This window comes from Hoplias malabaricus, chromosome 17, assembly GCF_029633855.1.
Source record: "Hoplias malabaricus isolate fHopMal1 chromosome 17, fHopMal1.hap1, whole genome shotgun sequence".
NCBI lineage: Eukaryota > Metazoa > Chordata > Actinopteri > Characiformes > Erythrinidae > Hoplias > Hoplias malabaricus.
Genome location: NC_089816.1, coordinates 33,478,074 through 33,502,525, shown reverse-complemented (window position 1 = coordinate 33,502,525; position 24,452 = coordinate 33,478,074). Strand labels below are relative to the sequence as shown.

General features: G+C 39.2%; 1 protein-coding gene across 2 annotated transcripts; it reads right to left on the bottom strand.

The window, feature by feature from the left end:
- Nucleotides 1–1,036: 1,036 nt before the first annotated feature.
- On the bottom strand, nucleotides 1,037–24,132 carry LOC136673807 (major histocompatibility complex class I-related gene protein-like). Of its 2 annotated transcripts, XM_066649541.1 has the most exons (7): nucleotides 24,076–24,132; nucleotides 22,866–23,129; nucleotides 22,174–22,452; nucleotides 3,093–3,380; nucleotides 2,893–3,015; nucleotides 2,753–2,782; nucleotides 1,037–2,605 (listed from the first exon to the last, which is right to left on the bottom strand). In XM_066649541.1, the coding sequence occupies exons 1-7, from the start codon at nucleotides 24,128–24,130 to the stop codon at nucleotides 2,547–2,549; spliced, it is 1,098 nt and encodes a 365-aa protein (XP_066505638.1). In that variant the 5' UTR covers nucleotides 24,131–24,132; the 3' UTR covers nucleotides 1,037–2,546. The 2 variants fall into 2 exon arrangements, with proteins under 2 accessions (XP_066505638.1, XP_066505639.1); XM_066649542.1 differs by lacking the exons at nucleotides 22,174–22,452; nucleotides 22,866–23,129; nucleotides 24,076–24,132 and adding exons at nucleotides 4,218–4,481; nucleotides 8,089–8,236.
- Between the last annotated feature and the right edge of the window lie 320 nt (nucleotides 24,133–24,452).

The following is a 24,452-nucleotide window of genomic DNA, read 5'->3' as shown; positions in this document are numbered from 1 at the left end:
AATATACACTTGGCTGTGATACTCAAACACTAACACACAATGCCAGTCAGAAAATACCCTGAAAAAGGCTTTAAATAAATTATTTAAAAAAATGTTTGTATTTTTTTTTTTAACTCTGAATGTAACTGCCGCCACATTTAAGGTGGAACGGAAAACTCGCTAAATACAAGAGTGATATACATTTACTAAATCTACGGCCTGTTTTGGAACTGCTGGTCTAGCACTGACACATTTAAGGTGGAAGAGAAAACTCGGGGGGAAGCTAAGGCTTGTTCGCTAAACGCGAGTGTAATATCAATGTACTAAGAAAAACAAATGTAGTTTAACTACTCTAGCAGACTCTAGTAACATTCAGTGAGAGAAAGTAGAATTAACTTACTATACTTCATCTCTTTCACACACAGCTCCAACAGGCTTCCTGTTCAGATGCTCATGCAGTGATGTTGTGCTGCTGTGCCATGCGAGATCAGCTGTGCACATTTTGCACCTAACGCTGTTCCTTGAAGGCGTTAATGTAAAGTGTTCCCATACTTTTAATGACTTGTGTCGTACATTTTTCTCTCTGCTTGTGCTAACATTATCCTCTGCTGTGACCGCCTCCGCCATTTTTCAAACCCTTCTTCCAGAGTTTGTCACGTGTAGCAACTGTACCTATGTGTATAATAACTTAGACCCAACTAATCGATTATTAAATTAGTTGCAAACTATTTTAACACTCGATTTTAATCGATTAGTTGTTACAGCCCTAAAAATGTGTTTATTTTTAAATGGATATTGAACCTGGTTTTTGTTTGTTTGTGTTTTCTCAATTTTCTTGCAAAAGTAATCTGCATAGTTCCTCCATTAGCTGTTAGATGAACTCCCCTCATCACACAGTGCCCTCACCTGCCTATTCTCACTGCTGCTTATGCTCTGTCTCAGTTGCCCACAAAAATAAATAATATATAATAATAATAATACATTTTTATTTGAAAAAGCGCATTTTAAGAGACACAAAGACACTGTACAATAGAAAATAGAAGAAAAATAAAAAGGGGAATACACGTACATACATTACACAAACACACACATAACCATAAACACATACACACAATATCGTCCATATATTAGTTTAAAAAGATGGTTTTAAAAACATCTACAGAGGAAGAAGCTCACAGTTCATCAGGAAGACTATCCCACAGCTTTGGACCCGCAACACAAAATGCTCTATTTCCAATGGTGCTTAGTTTAACATGTGGGACCTCATACAAATGGAGGCTTGAGGACCGAAGAGTACGCACTGGAGAGTATGATTGTAGTAAACTACTTAGATAAGAAGGGGCAAGGTCATGCAAGGATTTAAACACCAACACAAGCAATTTGTACTGTATTCGATACTTCACTGGGAGCCAATGAAGATGATTTAGGACTGGAGTAATATGCTCCCATGATCTGGTATGGGTCAGAACCCTAGCAGCAGAGTTCTGCACATACTGCAGCCCGCTCAAAGCCCGAGCAGGAAGGCCACACAACAGAGCATCGCCGGAGTCGAGTCTGGAAGTTACAAACGCATGGACTATGGTCTCAGCAGCAGTGAAAGAGAGAAAAGGCCGAATCCTAGAGATATTTTTAAGGTGGTGGAAGGCTGTTGTACATGTTGTTAATATGTGATTCAAATGATAGTGTAGAGTCAAAAATTACTCAGAGATTTCTCACTAGTGTTGGGGTAGAGACAACAAAACCAGGGACACAAACAGTAGTGTCACTAAGCCTCCTGACTGTTGCAGGAGAAGCAATTATGATGGTTTCAGATATTTTATTAGTTAGGCTCAGGAAGTTCTCCATCATCCAAGTTCTCACATCAGTTAAACAATTCAGCAAGGCACTAGGTGGCAAGCTGTGAGAAGGGTTTGTAAAAATGTATATCTGGACATCATCAGCAAAACAATGAAACTGTAGCTAATGATGTCTAATGATGTCACCAAGAGGAAGGATGCACAAGATAAAAAGTAGGGGCCCAAGAACAGAGCTCTGGGGGACACCATGTGATAAGAAGTACCAGTGATGCCAAACATATTTTTGAGCTGAGTTAGTAAAAGGCTATGACACTATAAAATACCTTCATTAAAACGAGACAGGAGAGCTGAAGATACTAAAACACATCAAAATGTTAAATATAAATAACCAAGCAAAAAGATGCCACACTTTTGAGTGTCACTGAGTTTAGGAAACAAGTTTACATTTCCTGTAGAGTCCCATTTGGCTTAAATATTGTGTTCTAATGTTAGATCAAAGTTAAAACAAAAACACAAGGCTATTAAATATTATTTCATGATCAATCAAGTTCTTCCAAAGAGCACTGGGCCAGTTTAAACACATTAAAATATTTTTAAGACAGACTTCAATCTGGAGACGTTTGATAGATCAGGACCGTCTCCAAAGCTGTCAGACAGAGGCTGTGTGGAGGCCTCTATTTCAGCTGCCTTCAGTGACATAACGAGTGAGAAATGTACAGACTTTGTACCGTGGCTAAAGTGCTTTTGTTAAATAGATGATATATGTAGGTTTTATACATAGTTATAGTTTTCTGAAGCATCCAGTGAAATCTTCTCCCTTTCTTCGGTGCCTGAAAACAGAGTAAAAAGAGAGAGTTAGTGTCATGTGAGAAGTGATATTTTGTGTGTGTGCAGGATTCTACATTACTCCCAGTGTATGCTCTGTACAGCTCAGTGTAAACACACATTACACTTTACGTAGAGGGTGAGTAACTTACTGGAGGGTTCTGACCCGCTCTGAGGAGAAGCTGGGAGAAAGAACAATAAAGAGGAGGTTTAGAGAGTTTAATCAGAGACAGTTATTTGGCATTTATCAGAGTGTGATTAAGGTGCACAGTCAGTTTTGCTTCTCTTTTACCTGTTTTCTCTCTTCTGCATTTTCTCATTACACAGATTCCAGTTCCCACAACTACACACACCAAACCCACAGCCATCACCACAGGGATAACAACCAGCCATATGGGATCCCCTGGATCAAACTCTGAAACACAACACAGAAGATTATCCAGGGGCCCAGAGTGGACTGAGGGGAGTCTACTGCAGGCTGCAGCTCCGTACCCAGATGGACGTCCAGCTTGTTGTCCAGGCCGAGGTGGGTGACACTGCAGGTGAAGACGCTCTGTTTAAGGTCCTGTCCACGGAGCTTCAGGTTCTTCCTCATCTGGTAGGTCCCGTCTCCGTTGGGCAGCAGCTCTCCTCCAGTAATCAGTCGCTCAGGGACTGGTTCTCCGTCTCTGAGGATGGTCAGGTTGATGTGACGGGGGTAGAAACCAGTGGCCAGACAACTGACCCCATCCCACCCAGACACAGAGCGTTTCTTCTGGATCAGCCTCACTCTGGGTTTCACTGGAGAGAGGAACAGGAACCCGGCGTCAGAAATAATATCATGTTTAGATTTAGTGGCTGTAAATAGATGTAAATGTAGTAAACCAGCAAAGAGACCCAAACGTTCAGTTCCTTAGTTTTGTTGCACAATTTACACAGCTGACTGTTTAACAATCTCCAGTAGACTCGTTTTTCTGATTTATGATGTGACTGTGATGATTTCTGTCCCCTCTTTATTCGTGTCACTTGTTGCAGTTTACGCTAAAGGATAATGAACAAAGTCGTATTGTTCTTTCCTGAGATCATTTTATTTTATCTCTAGCCTTTGAAAACATTCCTTTAAAGGCAACATTCACAATTTTAATCAAAAGACACTTTTTTATAATTCTGAGGATGTTTCCTCAGTTCACACACCACCAGTCTCTGCTCAACATAAATCCCTAAAACAGAATTAAACTCAGCAATCAGTGTTATATAAATGCAGTATGAAACACTTCAATAATCTAAATGCTAAATAAATCTTGAGTGACTTCCTTTATACAGCACTGAGAATGGGCAGATGTACTGACGAATACCTACAGGCATGTGAAGGTGCAAGTCAAAATCTTGTGTAGAACAGTGCTCGTCCTGAAGAGGCTGAATAATTCTGAGACTGCAGTAGTCATTACACTTTGTAAATTCTGAATTGAACCCTTTAAATGTCACATGTGAACTCTAACCAGCCACACTCTAGTTCTTGCTGAATTTGATATAAATCGTGTAACCTGAGTTTATTTCCTTGCAGTATGTTTCATCACTAAACACTTACAGCTTCAGTAAAGTGTAATATTATTGATCAGAAAAAAAAAGTGAACTTACTTTCACTGGTATTTAACTCCTGTTTGGCATATATCCGTCTTTCTTCAAATTCATCGCGCATGGTGGACATTATAGTCCTGATATAATGAGGGTCGACCACAGTGTCCACTTCATCCTCCTTATGGTGGTCTCTTGAAAACAGGGTCTTTTTCTCAGAGTCAAAGTATGAGACAGTGAGGTCGTCCAACATGAACCAGAAACTGAATTCTGGAAACGGCGTGTCTCCTTTGATGTAAATTGAAAACAGTCCCAGAGAGTGAGAACCTGAAAGAGGAGAGGAGGTTAATCAGAGAATCTGGAATAAAGTTATCAGTAAGAGTCAATAATGGATGAGATGTCTTAAGGTCTACATGGATTGTCCTCACATGTATCAAATGTCAAGGGTGGTCATGCACTTTCTAGAAGAATGGATACATACAGGTCTTAGGAGAATGCCATGCAACTGCAGCCCCAGGAGGCAAACCTGAAAGTACTGTTTAAGGAGGTTAATCAGAGAATCTGGAATGGTGTTGTCTGTAAGAGTCGATAATGCAGTGCCAGGCGTGTTACTGTGTCCTGTATCATCCTGTACTTATGCTTGAGTTAATAATTTAAATCTTAAAAACAAATATAGTCAACAAATGTTACTCATTCATTCATTTTCTGTAAACACCTTTGGACACTTTCCAACAGTTAAGCCACCAACCTCAGTTCAAAGTGTTTGACAAACACCATTAACAATGAACCCGAACCCCGCATTTTGCGGGGTAGAAACACACCTTATATAATCAGCTTTGTAGGTCTTGAATGTCTGAATGCTTCTGTGAGCTCCGTAGACCGTTAGAAAGCGCAGATCCTACCGTTTCTGAAAATAGCGCTCTCATCGCGGTGCTGTGAAGCCTCTGGGAGTAATCCAGTGTGAAAAACCACCTAAAAATCAAGGCGCTCCTTCAAAACACACCTTATATAATCAGCTTTGTAAGTCTTGAATGTCTGAATGCTTCTGTGAGCTCCGTATACCGTTAGAAAGCGCAGATCCTACCGTTTCTAACGCTGTTTACTTTCAGTTTCGTTTTGACTCACATAACGTCAACCCACTGTCTCTGGGCAGAAAAATATGAGTCATCAGCAAAAACATATTCCTATTATTGATTTATAGTTTTTCAAGGTTTTTTTTAGGTTTCACATCAAATAACACTGCATTAGATCAACAAATATAAACTAAAAAGCTTAAATAATTATTTATTGTGTGTTTTCTAAATAAACAAGTATAATTTCATCATTTTTTAAAAAGATTATAATAATAATAATAATTGTAAATATTATCAGCATCTGAGAAAACTGCCAAAGTACCAAAATGTTTTTTATTTGTTGGGATATTGTCCATATTTGCCCTGAACTAAATTCCTGAAAGTCTGGGCCTGCTGTGACTGTCAGAACTTTATCAGTCATACATCTCAGAGCTTAGAATATCAAGAAAAATATGTCCGTCTGATGCTAAAAATTTATTTTGTCACAGTAATATGACATGTAATAAATTAGCATCAAATATGCTTATGTTTTCAACTAAAATACACCTCACACTAACAATCTGTGTGAAGATATCCACTGTGGGAATATGATTTCAAGGCTGTACATTGAGAAATATGAAAAAAAAAAGCAGGCGCTAGGTAAAATTTTTGGTCAAAACATGACAAATTTATAGAAAAATTGATTTATCGGTCAGCATGAAAACCTCAAGTGATTACATATTTGAGTAGCTAAGGTTCTTTAGAAAATAAAACAACATAGCCATATTCAATATGTCACATAATTACTGTTTAAATGCAACTGAAAGAGGCACTGACAAATAAACGGAATAGCAAAATAGCTATATATATAGGGTCCATAGGGTTAAGAAACAGGTTGTCTTCTGTCATGTTATTCTCACAAATGTGTGAAATCCAGATGGAGATGAAAACACTAGAGGAGACTGAGGTGAGGAGAATATTTAACTGTAATTTTTAAATGATATTCACATGAACTGAAAAAAACAAGAGAGTAAAAATGTAAAAACGTATTTATTCATTCATTCATTATCTGTGAGCACTGATCCAGTTCAGGGGCACGGTGAGACTGCTTTATACTTCAAATGTATTTATAAAAACCTCTTCCTGTGCTGATGGAGTTTTCTGTCTGAGGCTGAATCCCTTTTTGATTGACAGCGAAGTGAGCAAATCAGCGATCCTTTGGTGTAAAGATCCGTGGGAGCACAGGTGGACACACTTCACATGGGCCAAGGCCATTTAAGCCTAGCTCTGCTGGCCATTGAGAGGACACTAGTCAAGAACGGAGGGTAGAATTTACGTATAAATAAATCGACACATTTTATGATGTAGGCCGAAATTGAGCTTCCCCTCCTTGAAAGACCAGCATCCGCCACTGGTGTGTTTACAATGTGTGTTGACACACTGTGCCGTGTACACGTTACCCTCTATTAAATCTATGTAAATCACCACAAACTCCACAAAAATGGGACACAGTAATGAGATCAAAATGATCACAGTCTTTATACAATTCCTTAAAATATAAACATTACACGTACATTTTAGACAGTCTCAAAAAATATGATTGCGTTTTGCATTCGCAAAAATCCCGACACCTACCCTGTCTCCTTACCTCTGTGTATAGTTTTTAATAAAAAACCAAACACTGACCTGTGTATAAACATATAGTGCTGTGCACACGTTACACCTCTAATCTTTGTAAATAATCGACAGTGTTGCCCTGTGAGGGACTGGGGTGGTTCTGCCTTGCACCCAGTGATTCCGGTTAGGCTCCGGACCGGACCCACCACGACCCTGAATTGGAAAAGCAGTTTCAGACAATGAATGAATGAATGAATGGATGAATGAATGAATGCTAGTCCTTCTACAAGTTCACTACACAATCCAGGTAATAATAAAGGGAGTCTTTCTGACAGTCTGAGCCAGTGTTATCCAACTCTGATCCTATTCGACCTGTTCAAATAAACTTGATTCAACTAATTATGTGAGTAGGGGGTTCCAGGACCTGGTTCTGATGCCAAATCAAAGCGTGTGATCATCTGAACACAAAGAGTAACACATAACACTCTACAACAAGGACATACTTCTATAAAGAATCATTTAAAACCGAACAGAGGTGGGTTTTCACCTTGTAGCTGCACAGACCACCACTTCCTGAACAGTACCATCACTTCCTGCCCATTGCTGCTTACTGTCTGTTATTCCATCAAAGTTTCATCTCTTGCTGCGAGAGCATGCATGAGGCTTAAAACCTTCTGCTGTGCTCTGCATGTGTGTACGACCGCTTTCTGACACACTTTAATGTTCAAATACAGGACATTTCTTTATTTTTTGAGATGGTTGGTAACCCTCCTGGAGCTGTGTGAGACACCACCTGCAGCACCACTGTCACCAAACAGACTTTACAATCATTTACAGAAAAGGTGATTCCACACACGTGAGCCATCATAAACATCCTGTAATTTCTCATTTCTTAATGAAAGACTAAATATCCACCTGTACTCTACCCTCCTATTAAACAGAATTTAAACAGAAGACATATTTAGACAGAAGATCAATAGAATCATGTTTTATAAAACATTTAAAGCAATAACAGTTCTTGGTTTTTTCATCTTCTTTACTTTTGTCTTGAATTCTTTCTGGTGAGTGACAGGGGACTAAAACTTAACAAGAATAAACTCTAAAAGCAGACACAGAACAAAGAGAAAGTGAAGAGCAGTGTGACTCTAAGATGATACACAGAGCACAGTTCATTCTGAGTGTAATCTAGCTGTAATTTCTTACACACAGCACCTCCCCAGTGACAGTAAATATGTGAGAGTTATTGTGATGTTCTGAGCTCTTACCTGTGAACACTGAGTGAGGAATCACCAACATCAGGAGAGTGAAGAGCCCCTTCATTTCGCCACAAGTTTCACAAAATCCTTCAGGAACATGCAGCTAAACCGGAGCTGTAATGTGAACTGAATCTGTTGTGTATCACAGAACACACCTCCTCCTCCTGCACTTCCTCTCTTCTGCGCTTTGACTTTCTCATGCTTCTTCCTTTCTTTTTTAACTACAATAAAGTGTCGTGTGAGTCACAGGAAATGAGGCTTTATGCTGCAGTTTAGAGGAGGGTTTTTCAGAATTTTTCTTCTTGTGACCCACATTTTGTACATGATGTTTTCACGTGACCATGGCAAAAAAAAAAAAAAAAAAAATGTATTTCTACAAACTGGATTCCAAAAAAGTTGGGACACTAAACAAATTGTGAATAAAAACTGAATGCAATGATGTGGAGGCGCCAACATCTAATATTTTATTCAGAATAGAACTCAAATCACAGGTCAACAGTTTAAACTGAGAGAATGTATCATTTTAAGGGAAAAATGTGTTGTTTTAAAATTATGGCGTCAACAAATCCCAAAAAAGTTGGGACACGGCCATTTTTTACCACTGTGTGGCATCCTCCCTTCTTACAACACTCAGACGTCTGGGGACAGAGGAGACCAGTTTCTCAAGTTTAGAAATAGGAATGCTCTCCCATTCAGGTCTAATACAGGCCTCTAACTGTTCAATCGTCTTGGGCCTTCTTTGTCGCACCTTCCTCTTTATGATGCTCCAAATGTTCTCTACAGGTGAAAGATCTGGACTGCAGCCTGCCATTTCAGTACCCGGATCCTTCTCCTACGTAGCCATGATGTTGTGATTGCTGCAGAATGTGGTCTGGCATTATCTTGTTGAAAAATGCAGGGTCTTCCCTGAAAGAGATGACGTCTAGATGGGAGCATATGTTGTTCTAGAACCTGAACATAGTTCTCTGCATTAATGGTGCCTTTCCAGACATGCAAGCTGCCCATGCCACAAGCACTCATGCAACCCCATACCATCAGTGATGCAGGCTTCTGAACGGAGCGTTGATAAAAACTTGGGTTATCCTTGTCCTCTCTGGTCCGGATTACATGGCGTCCCAGTGTTCCATAAAGAACTTCAAACCGTGACTCATCTGACCACAGAACAGTTTTCCATTTTGCCACACTCCATTTTAAAAGACCCCTGGCCCAGTGCAAACGTCTGAGCTTGTGGAGCTCGCTTAGAAATGGCTTCCTCTTTGCACTGTAGAGTTTCAGCTGGCGACGGCGGATGGCACGGTGGATTGTGTTCACTGACAATGCTTTCTGGAAGTATTCCTGAGCCCATTCTGTTATTTCCTTGACAGTGGCATTCCTGTTTGAGGTGCAGCGACGTTTAAGGGCCCGGAGATCACGAGCATCCAGTAGAGTTTTACGGCCTTGACCCTTACACACAGCAATTGTTCCAGATTCTCTGAATCTTTTGATGATGTTATGCACGGTTGATGATGAGAACTTAAAAGTCTTTGCTATTTTACGCTGGGTAACACCATTCTGGTATCGCTGCACTATCTTTCTGCTGAACAATGGTGGAATTGGTGATCCTCTTACCATCTTGGCTTTAGAGAGACACTGACACTCTGAGAAGCTCTTTTTATCCCCAATCATGTTGTCAATTGACCTAATTAGTGTTAATTGGTCTTCCAGCTGTTCGTTATATGCTCAATTTCCTTTTTCCAGACACTTATTGCTACTTCTCCCACCTTTTTTGGGGATTTGTTGACACTGTGAAATTTTGAATCAACATATTTTTCCTTTAAAATGTTACATTTACTCAGATTAAACTTTTGTTCTGTCGTCTATGTTCTATTACGAACAAAATATTGACATTTGCCGTCTCCACATCATTGCATTCAGTTTTTATTCTGAAAGAGAGACCGAAAGTCCAGGAGAATGAACTGGTGAACTTCTCGAACCTTTAGGCCACAGCTGCCACTTCTCCCACTCTTCTTTGTTGTGATTATTTTAACACAAATGAATGTACTTCTGAATATTTAAATATGACAGGAAATGGGAGAAATGTAAATGTACTTATTGTTTCTTTGTCAGATGTGTTGAAATCAAATACAAAACAAACACTAACAGACTTGAGGGAAAACACGAAGCAGGGAACAGATGAGGCAACACAACGACTGAGAACTGAAACAGAACTATAACAAGGACAGACTAGATTGGGGAACGAAACGATGATAGGTAACGACCAAGAAGAAACTGCAGAGACAGACAGACAGACTAAATAACGCGACCGATATGAGAAAGGAGAAACAACACGACTGAGAACACGACAAAACTAAGGTGAAATGTTCGACAAACAGGAAGTGAGGGAAGGGGACTTAAATACACGAACAGACGAGACACACCTGAAACAGATAACGAGGGTAACGAACAAGGAGGCGGAACAAAGGCAGAGACAAGAAACAACAACAAACATAGCCATGTGCTCGCTCTAAGCACATGGCCGGACAAAACAGACTTGACGAGGGCGTGACAAGCTGCTTGCTGTTGTGGGCAGATCATAGTCAGCAATGCTGGGCTGTTTTTATCTGAGGTGAGAGGGAAAGTGTAGATATGAACATACACCTTTTTTAAGTTAATAACTACTGATCTAAAATGCAGGCAAACTGAAATTACATAAATGGATATTGGGTGATGGTGCCATGTGCTGAGAATAAAAAGGAAAATAATCTAACACATGATCAGATATCGTTAAGATATTTAAGATCTTAGAGAACTAATGTTGTAATTGTATAAGGAACACACAACCCACCATTATTAAAAATTAGAGTTTACATGAAGAATTAACCCAACCGTTACATTAATTTTATATTTATCAATATTTAACAGTGTGTGTAATGTAATATACACTTGGCTATGATACTCAAACACTAACACGCAGCGCCAGTCAGAAAATACCCTGAAAAAGGCTTTAAATATATTATTTTAAAAAAAAATTGGATTTTTTTTAACTCTGAATGTAACTGCCGCCACATTTAAGGTGGAACGGAAAACTCGCTAAATACAAGAGTGATATACATTAACTAAAAATGAGACCTCTTGTTGAACTACTCTAGCAGGCTCTAGTGACATTGAGTGAGAGAAAAACTAACGTCGCTAACGTTAGCTTGACTAAAACTACGGCCTGTTTTGGAACTGCTGGTCGAGCATTGACACATTTAAGGTGGAAGAGAAAACTCGAGGGAAGCTAAGGCTTGTTCGCTAAACGCGAGTGTAATATCAATGTACTGAGGTGTATTTAATCATAGGGCCTTAAACACAGTATTTAGGAATGTTCAGTTTCACTGTTCAGACATATGCTCTGTTTCTGTGCTCCACAGAGAGAAATGTTTAGGATAAGCTGTCAGTGAGGGTAGGAGACTATAAATTTTACCCCTCCCTTCTTTTCCATCACCTGTCTTCACAACACAGCAAAGTTAACAACTAAGATGGCGACGAGGGTGGGATGTTGAGTTGTGGATCTTCCTGCTTCAGACGGCTCCTGTATTCGAACTCCCGCTTAAAGCCGGCAAATAGAAGGTGAGGTTTCCACAATAGTGATGGGAATTTCGGCTCTTTTTGGGGAGCCGGCTCTTTCGGCTCCTAAATGGCTCTTTGTTTTACCACTTATTTCCACTGGTACAGAACAATATTACCTACATTTTACATGACGATATGGACAAAATATTATTGTTCAATATTAAAAATAATAAATAGTGTTGCAATGGCCGATTGTTTTATGGCTGTCTTGTAATAACTCACTGATTGCACTCACACATTCACTTGTATAAATAACTGGGTTTTTATTTAAACACCTTAATAAAAAAATCACTTGTAAACTCTGAAACACAGCCAATGGAACCCAAAAGGTAGGTTTTACAAAATAGCTTATTAAATTAAATAACCATCCATTTCTGGGAAATAAAATAAACAAATACTCTGCAAAGTGCAAAACAGCAGCATTCAACGGTAGTGATTAAAACAACCACAACTCTCAACAAACACTTAACTGATTTCTTCAACTATTTTTGGAAGGCAGATTGGCATTCAGGAAAACCAAGTGTCTCAGCTTTGCTTGTTGTTCTCTGATTGGTTGAATGACAAGCCTTAGAAAAAAAAATGGCTCGGTCTTAGACGGGAACCGGCTCTCATCGTTTACTTACAAGAGCCGGCTCTTTGAACCGGTTCGTTCGTGACCGACACATCACTATTCCACAAATTTGAGCACTGGTTGGGTGTTTGCGCTGTCTGATGCAGAAAGAGTTGCACCGAGATAGACTCATTACTGTATGCAGTGTTGTGTTGATGATGATGATGTTGGATAAAGTTTCTCCGTTCTAAATTTTTAACTGTAGTCATAGAAAAATAGAAATGAAGGAAATAAAAAGGGAACAATGAAGAAAACAGTAAAAAGGAACAGATGTAACAGAAGAAAAAGAAAAGGAAAGGAGAAGTGGAAGTATAAGTGTAGAATAGCTTAATTAGTAACGATAAGGTGAGCTGCTGATGACATGCACGTTTGAGTAAACAGGGCCCTATTTTTGCTTGAAACTGAAGACATGAATCACAGCCATTGCGTGAAAGTAAGCTTTGAGTCATTGTGGAATTGAGGAAATAAAGGAATAAGGAAATAAGGGCGGCACAAAGCATGCTGTTAATGTGTGAATGAGTCGACTGAGAATTGTGTTGAAAGTGATGGGTGTGTGTAAGCGCTGTTTGGGGAATGTTGGATGCTGTGTATGTGTGTATATCAGTGTGAGTGTGTCTCTCACCCCTCCCTTTCCCATCCTATATCTTTGCCCCTCAGTCTGTAACTATGTGTGTGTGTGTGTGTGTATGGTCAGCTGAAAGAGTTTGCAAGTGGGGGAATGATCAACCCCCCTCCCTTCTTTGGTCGCTCATGAGTGTGTGTGGGGAGAAACACACTCTCCCTTGCGCTGTAAAGAGCCATACATTTTCTGTGGGTGTGTTTAGAGAAAGGGGGGAAAGGACACCTCTGCCCAGAGAGTGTCAGAGAGAAAGAGTGTCAGAGAGAGTAAAGAAAGTGTTTAGAGAAAGTGGGGAAATGTGATGAAGAATGAGAGATTTAGAAATTAATAGGGAAAGAAATTTGTAATGGTAAAAATTATGAGCTGCGTTCAAGGACAGCTATTTAAATGATTTATGAACCTCAAAAAATTGAGGGGTTTGTTTATTTATGACAATGAGCCTTGAACGGAAGGCGTTTTTAAATTAAAAAATAAAAAGTAAAATTAAATGAGCTTTCTGGGAGACCGTAAATTAAAGAAAACAATAGACAATGAGCTCTAGAAAGATGTTTTAGATTCTGAGAATAGGAAAAAGGAGAACGAGGTGTTAAAGCTGAGTAATTAATAGGGGAACTGCATTGGGGAAACTAAGGTTTCATCATGGGAATTAAGGGTTAAATTAGTATTGGAGAAAAGGAGAAATTTTGAAATCTCCATATGGTGGCTTTTATTGGGAGAAAAAGAGATCATAGGTTTAAGTTCCTCTCAATTTTGCTGAGGCTTTGAAATCTTACACTTTGATTGTTCCACTCTTGAAAAAGAGAGAGATGGCAGGACTTTGATTTGTGACGTACTGATAAAAGCCACGTTGATTTGGTTTAAATAGAAAGTAATAGTTATTTGGGCAAATTAAAAATATAAATGTATGAAAAATATTGATGTATGGTGCTGTGCAGGGGTTTGGAGCTCCTGAGATTGGGTGCATTGGGTGAGTTTTTCTGTGGGTGTGGTGCTTGTGTTGTGCTTATGATCTAAAATATAAGGGAAATAGAGGATAAATCTAACAGTGGGTGAGAGTGAATTGGTGGAGCAGTAACTTGTTTGGGTTCTCTTTGAATGCAATAGTTTGGTGAAATTGAGACACATTGAATGTGGTAATTGTTTTTGGCAGTGGAACTGAGGAATGGCCTTATATGGAGAGAGCTGCCACAAGATGAAATTTGGATTGAATTAATAAAGTGAGTTGGAATGGTGTTGTTTAGTTGGATGTTGAGCTTTAATGTGCTCATTTGGGTTTAATGAATTAACAATTGTTGTTCAGAAAAAGGGGTTGAATATTATAGTCTCTGGCGTTTAGATCTCTGTGAAGTACTGTTACTTTATATAAACAATTACATAACTCATACAGTGATAGTTATGATAAAGGACCCGAGTCCTACTGATGTTTTTACATCTACTAAAGAAAAAAATAAATAAATAAATAAATAAAATTCAGGACCAAACCACTATAGCAATGACTCTGAAGGTTACTAAAGAACAAATTAAGCCAATTATTTTAGCTCCAGAAATAAGTAAAGGAAATAATGTAACAAATCAGATTTCTACTTTAGATATGCCATTAAAGGAGATGAATATTACTACACTGCCAATGATAACTTCTGCTCCGGGTACATCTGAATCTATCACTTTTTTTCAACTGTTGAAAATGGAAAAATAACAAGATCACATAATGTTGTAAAAGTAACCCAGACTCCAGAAGTAATGTCTTTTCCATTGCAGAAGAAAATAAACATAACACAGGGACCAGAGTTAAATATGGAGCATGAAGTGAATATTAGTCAAGTGACTTTTGAAGCTAGAAACCCAATGGAAGACATGGATTCAAATGGTTTATTAACCACTGAGAAAATCACTTTAGAAGGGCAGAGTGAGTTTTTTGATTCTGACTGGACATCTGAAGAAATGACTGACCATTACCATGCATTACAGAAAAGAGAAGCAAAATGGAAAGCATATGGATTTGATTCTTCAGTGTTACAAATCACAGACCCATGGACAGCTAGAAATCTATGGTTTCAGCAAATAACCCATTCCGTAAGAATGAGTACGATGTCGACTGGTCCATGTGTGGTGAAAGTTCCATCACCAAGCACATGGCCATCAATTTTAGAGACAATACCAGAACCACTGCATGCTATGTGTCAATCTTATGCTTTATTGTGGTTAATATATCAGCAAAACTCTGAAGAAGATAGGATAATGGCTTTATCAGTGCATTTGTTTAGACCTAGATTAAATTGTACTTGGTTGATGAAGCTGCCATATGTGAATTTCCTTAATCAGCATGAATTTTAAGGAGGCTAAACCTAAGGATGCTTTGCTTAAAGTGAATTTTCATACACCAGATAGCAAGCAGAGTAGAACATTAATGGTGCAGTATGACATTTTGCCTGTAAATGTGACTATAGGAAATTAAGGATATTTGGTGGGTTTGTGGAGATAAAGCATACATATTTCTACCGAATGGGTGGACAGGCTGTTGTTATATGGCAACATTAAAGCTTCCTTATGAGGTTTATACTCTCCAAAAAGGTGAAGCAACTGATGAAGGGAATTCTGAAGGTATTTCTGGGAGAAGAAAAAAGGGAAATGGCTCAGTTTCATAGTTTGGAAGCCTACCATAGGAGAATCAGTATAGGAGAAAAATGGGGTATAGGATTATTCCCATGGTATGGTGTGACATTTTTAGCGGATCATATAAATAATATTACGTACACTTTACAAGGGTTTGCTAATGAAACAATAAGAGGGTTTCAGTATTTGTCAAATACACAAAAAAGTCACAGATTAACATTGTTAAAACATGACATGGCTCTGGATTACAGTTTAGCTAAGCAAAGAGGTTTATGTGTGGCTTTGAATCTAACAGGGGATGCCTGTTATACTTTGATTTTGGATAATTCTGATAATATGACTAGTGTTATAGAAGCATTGAAGCATATAAGGGAGGCGTTTGGTCCATCAAAAGAAGCTGGATGGTCTGTGAATGCTTGGTTATTGGAGAAATTAGGACCACTTGGAGCAATGTTAGCTCAAGTTTTTGGAGCAGCTCTTTTAGCAGTGTGTATAAGGTTTTGTTTTTGTACACTGTTGTTAACTTGTGCAAAAGCTATGATTTTGAAATGGGTTGGAGTTGTAATGCCAGGAGATCAAGTACAGATGCCATTATTAAGTAGAACCGACTCAGACAAACATGAGGAGGAAATGTTGGAAAACAACCTGGTGGAAAGATATCTATTTTGAATATCCACTATTATATATTTTTACTATTCAATTATTACATTATTCTTTTAGTTTGTTAGGTTTATTATTTAGTAATCAAGTATAAAGATTGTAGGATGAAGTATAAACTATAGCTTATAAAAAGTATTAATCTATTAGTATTACTATTATTAAAGTTGTATTTGATGTTTATTTGCATCTGTCATTTTTGCAAAAGATACTGGCTGTTGTTTCTTTCTTCCAGAAAGAAAAAAGGGGGGAAGATCACTGTAAGGGAGGATGGTTGTTGGAGATTCCTGAAGTGCTAGAGGGATCCAAAAACTCAAGAGGGCAATAAAACAGAAGGACTTTGAAACAGAATGGTGAAAACTTGCTGAAGCTCAATATGTCATCAACATCACGTCAGAAGACAAAACTGCTGAAGAGACAACATTATGTCATATGTTCCTATTGAATTGTTTATTATTAGTAATCTTTGATATTGATAAATCATTATACGAGTGATATAAAAAATTGTAACAACTGTTTATTATGAAGACTTATAGACTCATGAAATGTAATCTGTGTAAGTGTATTGAAATCTCAGATGTTTTTGCTTTTATCGATGTTACAGCCAAGGGGTGTGTCAGGTAGAGACACGTCCATTGGAAGGTCCGATGGGTTGACCAGCCCAAATTTGGACATTGGTTTGATTTTATTTTCTGAGATTTTCATATACATTTACTTAAGTTAACTCCCTACACATATAGAATAAATTTAATTGGACTGGAGTACAGTTTGTGATCGCCTAGGCAGAGGGATCGTGTGGGAATTTTTCCTGTCAAAAGTGTTTGAAGGATTTTCAAGAAAAATGGCTGCCTGGCAGGATTTTTCACTCTCATACTCCATGAAATTTTGTTGCATCATAATGCAAGTGATGTTAAAATTGTGTGTAGGAAGGTATCACTTATTTGTTATGACATTAACACGTATGGATTGCTTAAAATTTACGAGACTTCAACAGTCTTGAAGGGAGGAAATTATGAGGTACATTTAATCATAAGGCCTTAAGCACAGTATTAAGGGATGTTCACTGTTCAGACATATGCTCTGTTTCTGTGCTCCACAGAGAGAAATGTTTAGGATAAGCTGTCAGTGAGGGTAGGAGACTATAAATTTTACCCCTCCCTTAGTCCCTTAAACATGCAAATGTAGACCAACCTCTATGTTTACCTTATTTGGAAAGGGACAAGAACCATATAGATCAGGGTCCTAGCCAGGAGGGGGAGAGAGAATTTGAGTGCTGAATTGAACACTCCTCTCACAGGATCCTTAAGAACCCGTAAGACACTGTTTCTGTAAATAAAGATGTATTTACACCTTTAACCGTGTCTGCGGAGATTCTTTTCCATCACCTGTCTTCACAACACAGCAAAGTTAACAACAGTACTAAGAAAAACAAATGTTGTTTAACTACTCTAGCAGGCTCTAGTAACATTGAGTGAGAGAAAGTAGAATTAACTTACTATACTTCATCTCTTTCACACATAGCTCCAACAGGCTTCCTTTTCAGATGCTCATGCAGTGATGTTGTGCTGCTGTGCCATGCGAGATCAGCTGTGCACATTTTGCACATTTTGTAAAGTGTTCCCATACGTTTGAGGACTTGGGTCGTACATTTTTCTCTCTGCTTATGCTAACATTATCCTCTGCTGTGACCGCCTCCACCATTTTTCAAACCCTTCTTCCAGAGTTTGTCACGTGTAACAACTGTACCTATGTGTATAATAACTTAGACCCAAATAATCAATTATTAAATTAGTTGCAAACTATTTTAACACTCGATTTTAATTGATTAGTTGTTGCAGCCCTAAAAATGTGTTTATTTTTAAATGGATATTGAACCTGGTTTTTGTTTGTTTTCTCAATTCTCTTGCAAACGTAATCTGCATAGTTCCTCCATTAGCTGTTAGATGAACTCCCCTCATCACACAGTGCCCTCACCTGTCTATTCTCACTGCTGCTTATGCTCTGTCTCAGTTGCCCACAATAATAAATAATATATAATAATAATAATAATAATAATAATACATTTTTATTTGAAAAAGCGCATTTTAAGAGAACCAAGGACACTGTACAATAGAAAATAGAAGAAAAATAAAAAGGGGAATACACGTACATACATTACACAAACACATACATAACCATAAACACATACACACAATATCGTCCATATATTAGTTTAAAAAGATGGGTTTTAAAAACATCTACAGAGGAACAAGCTCACAGTTCGTCAGGAAGACTATTCCACAGCTTTGGACCCGCAACACAAAATACTCCATTTCCAATGGTGCTTTGTTTAACATGTGGGACCTCATACAAATGGAGGCTTGAGGACCGAAGAGTACGCACTGGAGAGTATGATTGTAGTAAACTACTTAGATAAGAAGGGGTAAGGTCATGCAAGGATTTAAACACCAACACAAGCAATTTGTGCTGTATTCGGTACTGCACTGGGAGCCAATGAAGATGATTTAGGACTGGAGTAATATGCTCCCATGATCTGGTATGGGTCAGAAGCCTAGCAGCAGAATTCTGCACATACTGCAGCCTGCTCAAAGCCCGAGCAGGGAGGCCACACAACAGAGCATCGCAGGAGTCGAGTCTGGAAGTTACAAATGCATGGACTATGGTCTCAGCAGCAGTGAAAGAGAGAAAAGGGCGAACCCTAGAAATATTTTTAAGGTGGTTGAAGGCTGTTGTACATGTTGTTAATATGTGATTCAAATGATAGTGTAGAATCAAAAATTACTCAGATTTCTCACCTGTGTTGGGGTAGAGACAACAAAACCAGGGACACAAACAGTAGTATCACCAAGCCTCCTGACTGTTGCAGGAGAAGCAATTATGATGGCTTTAGATATTTTATTATTTAGGCTCAGGAAGTTCTCCATCATAAGTTCTCACATCGGTTAAACAATTCAGCAAGGCACTAGGTGGCAAGCTTTGAGAAGGGTTTGTAAAAATGTATATCTGGACATCAGCAAAACAATGAAACTGTAGCTAATGATGTCTAATGATGTCACCAAGAGGAAGGATGCACAAGATAAAAAGTAGGGGCCCAAGAACAGAGCTCTGGGGGACACCATGTGACAAGAAGTACCAGTGATGCCAAACATATTTTTGAGCTGAGTTAGTAAAATGCTACACTTTTGAGTGTCACTGAGTTTAGGAAACAAGTTTACATTTCCTGTAGAGTCCCATTTGGCCTAAATATTGTATTCTAATGTGCCAGGGTCGGCTCCAGGCTACGTGATGTTGGGTGGTGGACCACACCCCGGACACCCAAGGCTAACACTGTGCTCAACCACGGTATTCAATGCATTGACTACGCCACCCCTATATTATGGGAAAGGGGACCCCTTCCTCGGCGACTCAACCGAATGAGTGTGAGGGCCAGACAATAACACATATGTATCAATTAGGATGCCAAGTCTCAATACAAATTTTATTTCAGTTAATTAAAAAAAATGCACTAAAGAAAAAAAAAAACACTTAATACTGTAGTTACTCTTAAAAAGCTGTATGGGGTTTAAGCTGATTATATATATATATATTAGACGACAAGTAACATATCACAGACCGACAGAATATGTGGCCAAGGAAGTGCCCAACCCACAGAGCCCTTTGATTTGCACACTAGTCATGCAGTCAATAACACTACCACGCAAAACCAATATCAAACCACGGTCATCAAAAGCAAGATGACAGCACCACAGTAAACCACCTCCTAAGAGAGCACAACCAGAGCACCTAGGGTGACCCACCCCTTGACCACAAAACAAAGAAAGAAAACTAAATAACAACAAGAAACACCTTCCCGGGTGCAACTACATAAAAACGGCCTATGATATGTTATCACAAAACGTTACAGCTAGCAGCATTAAGGCCTAAACCCCAAAACAGTATTAATAAAACCTTTTAATTTGTAAAACGGTAACAAGTGGCTCAGCTAATACAATGTCCACGTATGTAAAAAAACACAATACACAGGGGAGAGAAAAAAAGTGGCCCGCAGCACTTCTGGCTGCAGCCCCACTCCGAGTAAAAAGACACTGCTGTCGTCAATATGATTGATATACCAACGTTCTGTAGACACAAAATGTATCAGTAGGCGGCAGTCAAGCAACACGAACGCCCTCCGACCGTTGATTCAGCTACCTGCGCTTCTCTAGTTCTCAAGTGATTGGCTCCAGGCACCAGCACACGTACACAGACCAAGTTCTCCTAGTAGCGGCCGCAACGCACCAGACAACTCCCGCCGTCCCGTCGTTTAGACAAAGTGGAAGTGAACTAACCTAGGTGTGCTCCCTTTTATCTTCCCCTGGGGATCACATGCCCCCTACCTGGGTTCCACCCACTCTACAGTGGGTGTGTCCCTATAAGACCGCTACTTGTCTTTAAAAGCTGCAAGAGTCCATGTTTTCCTATACCGAACTATTAGGCACTTAGCCATACCACACTAATATTAGATAAAAGTTAAAACAAACATTTAAGGCTATTAAATATTATTTCATGATCAATCAAGTGCTTCCAAAGAGCACTGGGCCAGTTTAAACACATTAAAATATTTTTAAGACAGACTCCAATCTGGAGACGTTGGATAGATCAGGACCGTCTCCAAAGCTGTCAGACAGAGGCTGTGTGGAGTCCTCTATTTCAGCTGCCTTCAGTGACATAACGAGTGAGAAATGTACAGACTTTGTAACGTGGCTAAAGTGCTTTTGTTAAATAGATGATATATGTAGGTTTTATACATAGTTATAGTTTTCTGAAGTATCAGTGAAATGTTCACCCTTTCTTCGGTGCCTGAAAAGAGAATAAAAAGAGCAAGTTAGTGTCATGTAAGAAGTGATATTTTGTGTGTGTGCAGGATTCTACACTACTCCCAGTGTATGCTCTGTACAGCTCAGTGTAAACACACATTACACTTTACGTAGAGGGTGAGTAACTTACTGGAGGGTTCTGACCCGCTCTGAGGAGAAGCTGGGAGAAAGAACAATAAACAGAAGGTTTAGAGAGTTTAATCAGAGACAGTATTTGGCATTTATCAGAGTGTGATTAAGGTGCACAGTCAGTTTTGCTTCTCTTTTACCTGTAATCTCTCTTCTGCATTTTCTCATTACACAGATTCCAGGTCCCACCACAAACACCAAACCCACAGTCACCAGCACAGGGATAACAACCAGCCATATGGGTTCCCCTGGACCCAGCTCTGAAACACAGAACACAGAAGGTTATCCAGAGGCCCAGAGTGGACTGAGGGGAGTCTACTGCAGGCTGCAGCTCCGTACCCAGACGGACGTCCAGCTTGTTGTCCAGGCCGAGGTGGGTGACGTTGCAGGTGAAGACGCTCTGTTTAAGGTCCTCTCCACTGAGCTCCAGGTTCTTCCTCATCTGGTAGGTCCCGTCTCCGTTGGGCAGCAGCTCTCCTCCAGTGGTCAGTCGCTCAGGGACTGGTTCTCTGTCTCTGAGGATGGTCAGGTTGATGTGACGGGGGTAGAAACCAGTGGCCAGACAACTGACCCCATCCCACCCAGACACAGAGCGTTTCTTCTGGATCAGCCTCACGCTGGGTTTCACTGGAGAGAGGAACAGGAACCCGGCGTCAGAAATAATATCATGTTTAGATTTAGTGGCTGTAAATAGATGTAAATGTAGTAAACCAGCAAAGAGACCCAAAAGTTCAGTTCCTTAGTTTTGTTGCACAATTTACACAGCTGACTGTTTAACAATCTCCAGTAGACTCGTTTTTCTGATTTATGATGTGACTGTGATGATTTCTGTCCTCTCTTTATTCATAAAGGATAATGAACAAAGTCGTATTGTTCTTTCCTAAGTTCATTTTATTTTTTCTCTAGCCTTTGAAAACATTCCTTTAAAGGCAACATTCACAATTTTAATCAAAAGACACTTTTTTATAATTCTGAGGATGTTTCCTCCCCATTTGCTGCTCTCCAGATTTGTATTTTACCTTTTCTCTTCACCTGGTGGCTCCTCTGTTTCAGGTAAGCTCTGAGTGTTGTACTGCATTGTGGGTAAAACAGATGTTCCTGACGCGACTTGATGGTTGTCAAGAGTGGTTTCAACCTCTCTTCTGAAATATTGAAACCATTGTGATATGTCAGATTGCCTTCATGAAAATACAGCTCGTCTGCTGTGGAGCCTCCGATGGCGTTCTTGGTGATCATTGGTCCCGGCTGATCATTATCCCTCAGTTCACACACCACCAGACTCTGCTCAACATAAATCCCTAAAACAGAATTAAACATCGCAATCAGTGTTATATAAATGCAGTATGAAACACTTCAATAATCTAAATGCTAAATCTTGAGTGACTTCCTTTATACAGCACTGAGAATGGGCAGATGTACTGACGAATACCTACAGGCATGTGAAGGTGCAAGTCAAAATCTTGTGTAGAACAGCGCTCGTCCTGAAGAGGCCGAATAATTCTGAGACTGCAGTAGTCATTACACTTTGTAAATTCTGAATTGAACCCTTTAAATGTCACATGTAAACTATAACCAGCCACACTCTAGTTCTTGCTGAATTTGATATAAATGGTGTAACCTGAGTTTATTTCCTTGCAGTATGTTCCATCACTAAACACTTACAGCTTCAGTAAAGTGTAATATTATTGATCAGAAAAAAATGTGAACTTACTTTCACTGGTATTTAACTCCTGTTTGGCATATATCCGTCTTTCTTCAAAGTCATCGCGCATGACGGATGTTATAGTCCTGATATAACGAGGGTCGACCACAGTGTCCACTTCATCCTCCTTATGGTGGTCTCTTGAAAACAGGGTCTTTTTCTCAGAGTCAAAGTATGAGACAGTGAGGTCGTCCAACATGAACCTGAAACTGAATTCTGGAAACGGTGTGTCTCCTTTGATGTAAATTGAAAACAGTCCCAGAGAGTGAGAACCTGAAAGAGGAGAGGAGGTTAATCAGAGAATCTGGAATAAAGTTATCAGTAAAAGTCAATAATGGATGAGATGTCTTAAGGTCTACATGGATTGTCCTCACATGTTTCAAATGTCAAGGGTGGTCATGCACTTTCTAGAAGAATGGATACATACAGGTCTTAGGAGAATGCCATTGAACTGCAGCCCCAGGAGGCAAACCTGAAAGTGCTGTTTAAGGAGGTTAATCAGAGAATCTGGAATGGTGTTGTCTGTAAGATTCGATAATGCAGTGCCAGGCGTGTTATTGTGTCCTGTATCATCCTGTACTTATGCTTGGGTTAATGTTTTAAATCTTAAAAACAAATATAGTCAACAAATTTTACTCATTCGTTCATTTTCTGTAAACACCTTTGGACACTCTCCAACAGTTAAGCCACCAACCTCAGTTCAAAGTGTTTGACAAACACCATTAAGAAACAGGTTGTGAACGGTATACCACCCGCAGCACCACTGTCACCACAGACTTTACATTCATTACAGAAAAGGTGATTCCACACACGTGAGCCATCATAAACATCCTGTAATTTCATCATTTCTTAATGAAAGACTAAATATCCACCTGTACTCTACCCTCCTATTAAACAGAATTTAAACAGAAGACAGATTTAGACAGAAGATCAATAGAATCATGTTTTATAAAACATTTAAAGCAATAAATAACAGTTCTTGTTTTTTTTCATCTTCTTTACTTTTGTCTTGAATTCTTTCTGGTGAGTGACAGGGGACTAAAACTTAACAAGAATAAACTCTAAAAGCAGACACAGAACAAAGAGAAAGTGAAGAGCAGTGTGACTCTAAGAGAGCACAGTTCATTCTGAGTGTAATCTAGCTGTATGGTTCTTACACACAGCACCTCCCCAGTGACAGTAAACATGTGAGAGTTGTTGATGTGTTCCGAGCTCTTACCTGTGAACACTGAGTGAGGAATCACCAACATCAGGAGAGTGAAGATCCCTTTCATTTCGCCACAAGTTTCACAATCAGTCTTCAAGAACATGCAGCTAAACTGAGCTGTAAATGCGACCTGCATGTGTCCTGTAACACAGAACACACCTCCTCCTCCTGCTCCTCTGCGCTTTGAGCTTCCCATGTTTGTGTCTTTTCTTTTAACCACAGGAAGTGTGGTGCCAGTCAGATAGGAACAGGAAGCAAATGACTCTTTCAGAATGGATTTGTTTTAGAAAAATATTGAGATTCATATTTTTGTTTTTATTTCGTCCTTTATTTTCTGTTTTAATGTAAAACCTAAACCTTTAATGTACTCCCCAGAACCAGTCAACATT

Bases quoted from the DNA above. Each gene is read 5' to 3' on its own strand.
- LOC136673807 (XM_066649541.1), bottom strand. From the start codon at position 24,130: ATGAAAGGGATCTTCACTCTCCTGATGTTGGTGATTCCTCACTCAGTG. The intron at 23,130-24,075 runs GTAAGAGCTCGG...CTCCTCTTTCAG, and splicing joins TCCTCACTCAGTGTTCACAG to GTTCTCACTCTCTGGGACTG. The intron at 3,016-3,092 runs GTACGGAGCTGC...GTTGTGTTTCAG, and splicing joins CAAGCTGGACGTCCATCTGG to AGTTTGATCCAGGGGATCCC.